Genomic DNA, 6,432 nt, shown 5'->3' with positions numbered 1-6,432 from the left:
GTAAGGCAACTCACACACCTGGATCTATGATGTACCACAGGCATCAAAGGAGATGAATAGGGTACCTCTCCCAAAGTAGGTTGAATTTGGAACAGAGAACTCTGAGGAGAATTCCCTGAGAAGACAGTTTGTCAGGAAGACTCATATAAACCAGGCTAAAGTTTACAGTGTGTGTGTGTCTGTGTCCCCTCTACTAGCTTTCACTCCTTGTCGTCCTGTTCCCTTGTCAGTGTTTTTTCATGCCTGTTAGTCCTGCCTTGTTTTCTGTTGCTATGGTTCCTCTCTGTCTGTCACACCTCTGTCGTCAGCTATCCCACCTGTGTCTAGTTAGTTTCCGTGTATTTAATTTTGATTCATACCCCTTGTTCCTGTTGTTGTTATGTCATGCGTTTAACCCGTGTTTTGTTTGTTTGAGGTACATCTTAATTTCTAGTTATTCTGTGTATTCAGTATGTCTCTGTGTCTTGGATGTGTTTATGTATCGTACTCTCTCTCTGATTTGACCCATGCCTTCCTATTCAACTCAGTTTGGAACTCCATTAATTAAATCTTGCTCTCCTCAGCGTTTGTGTCCGCCCTCTCACTCCGCAGCGTGTAAAGCGTTACAGTGAAAGTGAAAATTACTTCCAGAGATGAATCAATATAATTGTAATAATAATAATAATAATAATAATCCATTTTATTTATAGTGCACTTTACATTTCAATGAAACCTCAAAGTGCTACATAGTAGTTAAAATCAGAACAAACATATAAGAGCAAGTAGATAAAAGCAACAAAAATTTTCGCACATCAGAGATAATGCAACAAATACTAGTAGGATTTTTTAAATAAAAACGTTTTAAGATTTAATTGTACTACTGGATTCTGTCATGGGGGGTGGATATGGGGGTGTGTGTGGCGGGAAGAGGGGGGATTTGCTCATGTAGTCTAATGTAGGTAACAGTTACCTGTTCTATATTTGTTCTATGTCTAACTTTTACTAACTGTGCTTCTCTTCTTGTGCTTGTGATTTTAGTGTAAGAATAGTGCAAACAAAACCATTTTGTGCTTTTAATACAGGAATCGTTAAATGGGCAATAGTTCTGTTTACTGCAGGACAACTCTCACCTTGTAAAGGAATTTGTACAGATCTCTTCTTGCAGATGTTCTCAAATAACATTTTCAGGTTAGAGAGAGAGTCCCTCACTCCATCAAAGGAAGGACGCTGATTCACAGTGATGCTGGTTGAGTCTTTACTCTCTGATGATTTGCAGACAGACTGGAAACACTAACAAAATGAACCAAAAGATATAAAGGTAATCGTGGGTCAGGAACTTCCTTAGATAAAATATTACTGTTGATTGACAAATAAAACATTCATCCTGGGCTTATTTATTAATGACTTACTGATCAAAATGTTACATAAGAACATTTAGGAGGAAATGCCCCTTTTATCTACGAGACTCTAATAAACACCTGAAGGAAATGGATGTGATCCTCTGTGTGGGAGAGCTGCTCCAATTCAGTGTCTCTCCTCTTAAGATCAGTGATCTCCTGATCCAGTTTCTCCAGAAATCCTTCAGCACGACTCAGTTCAGCCTTCTCCTGATCTTTGATCAGCTCTCTCACCTCACATCGCTTTTTCTCAATGGTGCTGATCAGCTCAGTAAAGATCCTCTCACTGTCCTCTACTGCTGCCTGTGCAGAACGCTGTTAGGAGACAGATGGAAAACTATCACTCATTCTCTTACTGTGACGCTAGATTACTTATTGTGCTCATGGCTGTGTCAAACACCACTGGTCTCCTCACTAGCTGTATAGGGGACCGTCTGTCTGGAGGAGAGGTGTGTCTGGAGGAGAGGTGTGTCTGTAGGGAAGGTCTGTCTGGAGGAGAGGTCTAACTGGAGGTCTGTCTGAGCTCTGAAATATCTGTTCCAGAAGTTCTCTGCTCAGTTCTCACCTTCAGAGTGTTCACAGCCTGCTTCAGCTCCTGAACCTTCTCCTCCTTCTCCTGGATTCTCTGCTGGTGTTTCCTCTGCAGCTCCTTTAACTGATTCTATGGAGAAATAAAAGGCACTCAGCTGTTCAGTATCTGTATGAAAGATGGGTAAACATTGATGGCTGTAATGAGGACACAAGCCTTGAGTGAATGTGAGAATCAATGTCATGACAGATATCAGTCAGATATTAGTCAGGCGGATACAGAAGGAGAATCCATCATGGCACTGAGCAAATGTAAAACATAAAAGTACAGAGGTTCCCAGGCAGGATTATTTGTGATTATGGTGTCAAAGGTCAAGTATATATATATATATATATATATATATATATATATATATATATATATATATATATATATATATATATATACATACATCATAAAGTTTTTCCTTACTCCACATATATAGATTCGTAACTGGGCTGTATCACCACAGCTCCACATATATAGATCAGTAACTGGGCTGTATCACCACAGCTCCACATATATAGATCAGTAACTGGGCTGTATCATCACAGCTCTCATCCAGAGCAAAGACAAAAAAGTAAACATCTGCTTTGTTTTGCAGCTGAATGTCCAAATTCCCCTCGATCTGTTTTGTTGCGTTTCGCCTGGAGAGGGACACGTTTGCAGACACTTCCTTTTTCTCAGGACAAATTAGTACTACAAAGACCACCAAACATCCTTGGACAACCTCCCCATCAGAGAATGTCTTACTGTTCCTCGAAGTGTTGTGATATCACACAGCTGGTCCTGACTGCTACATTACTGGTGAGTGCAGCTCTGTAAAACATCCTGCTGTCTTTGCAGTTTCGCTAGCAAACTTTCAGATGCCTGTGTTGGTTATGCAGTCTAGTCCTTGTATTTCTCTGCATGTTTACTCTCGTAATAGTGATTCAAATTGTAATCCTTAAAAACAGCTAAATGTTTTCCGCAAACTAAGCACACAGTTTTACATATTACTTTAGAAAATTAATATTTAGAAGTCCATTCCTTGTTAGCAACTGCATTCTGTATCAATCATTCTTTTTTACTGTTAGATGACATATTTACTTTTGACATAAACTGCGTGTTTATGGATTTGCCCTGAATAAACCTCGCTCTACTCTACATTTGCATCCGCCCTGTTGTAGCTTCACAACACCTAGTGTGTTACAGATGTCTGACTACAACTGTGGCTGAAGAACATTTTTGATACAGCTTCATCCACAATGGCTGAACTTTTTAATTTAAATTTATTAATTTGAAATTAATAAAAAATGCATTCAGCTTTAAAATCATTACCAGTTTATCTTAGAATATACACCTGACACTGACACTGGGTTAGTAAGAACATTTTGCTGTAGAGTTCATAAATGATTTTATCATTGGGAAAATAAATGATAGTTCTGACCTGTTTCTGGGTTCTTTCTGCTGCAGCTGAGACTGTATCATGATCTTTGTGTTCATCCATCATACACAAATAACAGATGCAGCTCTGGTCAGTACGACAGTAGATCTCAATCAGTTTATCATGTTGAGGGCAGATCTTCTCTTGTAGCTGCATGGAGGCTTTGACCAGCTTGTGCTTCTTCAAAGCAGGAACATCTAAGTGAGGTTGAAGATGAGATTCACAAAGAGAAACCATGCACACCAGACAGGACTTGATGGCTTTGTGTTTTCGTCCAGTACAAAAATCACACTCCACATCTCCAGGTCCAGCATAACAGTAAGAAGGAGAAGCAGGTTGGAGTTCAGTCTTCTTCAGTTTCTCCACCACTTCAGCCAGCATGTTGTTCCTGCGTAGAACAGGCCTTGGAGTGAAGGTCTCTCTGCACTGGGGGCTAGTGATGCGCGGATCGATACTGAAATATCGATTCCATCGATACCAGGTCTTTATGTTCTAAAATCGATTTTCAAATCAAAATATCGATACTTTTGATACTTCAGTCATTTGAGGTAATGCAAAGCACTAACAGGAACACTGTGGAAGTAACTAAAATATTGAGATCTTGTCTAAATTATATGCGGTTGGTGGGAACTACTTTTTCTTCCGCCTGGGTCAGTGCATAATGCGTAAGTACTGCGGCACGCTCACACAGACGCTCACTCAGTCTACTACGGCGCTGTACGTACGCTATGGCGGAATGCAAGAGAAGTCATGTGTGGAGCTATTTCAGCCCCACAAACAGCCAAGATGCTGTTTGTGATTTGTGTACAAAAACTATAAGGAGTTGTGGCAACACAACAAACCTTGTTACACACCATAGGGTAAACCACAAGGCCCAATATGAGGCTTTCATGCTTAGGCGGACAGAAGAGGAGAGCACTGTGTCAGATGCTGCTAATGCTAGGGCAAGACAGACATCTCTAGCGGAGTCCTTCGGCTTCGGTGCCGCAGGCAGACACTATCCAGGTACAGAGGGAGAAAATGTGAAGCCTTAAGCAGCACTAAGTGCTGTTACTGTTAAGAGTTGTTAAAATCAATACCATAAATATGGTTATGAAGTAAATAACGAAATAAATACATGATTCAACAAAAAGCTGCATAAGTTTAGCTTAGAGTAAAAAATATGTGCATCACTGGGTGATTTATTCAGGCAAGGTTTGCTAACGAATTGATATGTATTTATAATTGATAACTATAAATTACTTAAAGTAGATTACATATACAAGGTCTTTTCAAAGGCAGGAGAGGTTCTGAGCAAAAAACGGAACAGACTAAAAGGGAAAACTGTAAATATGATATTGTTCCTCAACAAAAACCTGTAAATTAAGTGTTATTTAGATATTCAGTATGTTCATGTTAATGCAATATTTCAGGAGTTCTATATAATTAAACACTATTTTATTTTAATTGTTTTATTATTTTACTTATTTAATTTTTTTTGCATGTTTGAAAACAATTTGTGTGAGCGTTCTGTTTTTTCTGTTGAATTAGTTCTGTTATAGTGTAAATGAGGCTGCTACCTCAATATACTTTATTTAAAATAAATAACATATCTTGTATTTTTTTTATGATGCTATGACTTGAAATACACTACTTTTTTTAGATTTACGAGACACATTAAGTGTAGTTGCACAAGGTATCGGTATCGGATTGGTATCACCGATATCAGCCTGAGTTTTACTCAGTATCGGATCGGAAAGGAAATCGCTGGTATCGAACATCACTACTGGGGGCAGCTGTAGACTCCAGTCTGATCACCCTGATCCCAGCAGCCATTAATACACTCCATACAGAAACTGTGTCCACAGGGAATAGTAGTTGGATTCTTCGGTAAATCCAGACAGATTGGACAGCTGATCTGGTCAGGATCTACTGAATTATTGGCCTCTGCCATTTTCCTACACGTGTACACTGAGAGAGCAACACGCTGAAATCAGTTTCGTTTCCCTGAAGTGACTTCCTGGTTTAGCAATTGAGGGAGGAGCAAAGATATAAGACAGGAAGCAGAAAACTTGGCAGCGGAAAGAGAGAGAGAGAGAGAGAGAGAGAGAGAGATGAAACAAAGTGAAGTTTGTTGAGCTTAGATATTTAAAATCATGTTTGAAGTGAAGACTAACTTGTTGTGAATTCATCCTGATTGTAAAGCGTCTTTTGTTTTTTACTGTAATTACAATGGCTTAAATATCTCTTATGGTCACACACCTCTCCAAAATAATTGCATTTCAGGTGTATTGGTAAAGAATGTTATGAGTGCCTTAAACTTAAATAATGTGTTAAATAAGTCTGGCCATAATTTCATAACTTTGTAAACAGTACATCAGGCATGGAGTCATTTAAATAGTGTGTTGTAGGGTGAGTGTCACTATAAACCTTTCTTTATGTAACACTCACAACGTGTAAACTCAGACAAAGACGAGCACAAGACGTTGTGCGAATGCACATTAAATAGGTGGCGAACACCTACCCTCGTGATCTCGAGACAAGGCACAGGTGCGACTACGAATACGCTCACAAACAACCCACACCCACGGAAGTACATACATGGACATAACGACACGCAGACAACGAAACGGCACGCCCATAGGGAAGGGTCCGGAGCTGTGACCGTGACATCAGAGAGGAGAGAGGCGCCATCAAGACATACATGTTTATTTACAGATTGAGTTTTACATTAATGCAATAATACAGTAAAACATGATCAATATTATGTTCATCATCTTTATTAGAATCTTGCATCTATAGTTACTGGACATTTTCTTTTATACAGACTTTTATACAGACTTTTCATACAGGCACATTTGACAGTGGCAGTGATGGTCTGTCATTATCTGCTGTCATGCACAATCTGTTAGTCACCTCCTGCCCCTGATAGTCAGTGGTCAGGTAGAGGATGTGTGTCCGCCATCAGCAAACATCTGACCAAAGCCTGACCATCATTAGGAGTTTGAGGATGACAATCATGAACAGATAGACTAGAGATTTTAGGCAAGGCAAGTTTATTTATATAGCATATAGTTTATTTC

General features: G+C 39.3%; 1 protein-coding gene across 1 annotated transcript; it reads right to left on the bottom strand.

Moving 5' to 3' along the window:
* Positions 1-246: 246 nt before the first annotated feature.
* LOC143522669 (E3 ubiquitin/ISG15 ligase TRIM25-like) lies at positions 247-5,327 on the bottom strand. Its single transcript, XM_077016412.1, is given in 6 exon segments — positions 247-296; positions 1,110-1,269; positions 1,458-1,691; positions 1,942-2,037; positions 3,374-3,803; positions 5,137-5,327. Coding segments are annotated over 6 exon segments (1,137 nt in total). The 5' UTR covers positions 5,304-5,327.
* Positions 5,328-6,432: the final 1,105 nt, after the last annotated feature.

Source organism: Brachyhypopomus gauderio, chromosome 9 (genome assembly GCF_052324685.1).
Source record: "Brachyhypopomus gauderio isolate BG-103 chromosome 9, BGAUD_0.2, whole genome shotgun sequence".
Classification (NCBI taxonomy): domain Eukaryota; kingdom Metazoa; phylum Chordata; class Actinopteri; order Gymnotiformes; family Hypopomidae; genus Brachyhypopomus; species Brachyhypopomus gauderio.
The sequence above is the reverse complement of the archived record's forward strand: the minus strand, read 5'-3'. Positions and strand labels throughout refer to the sequence as shown.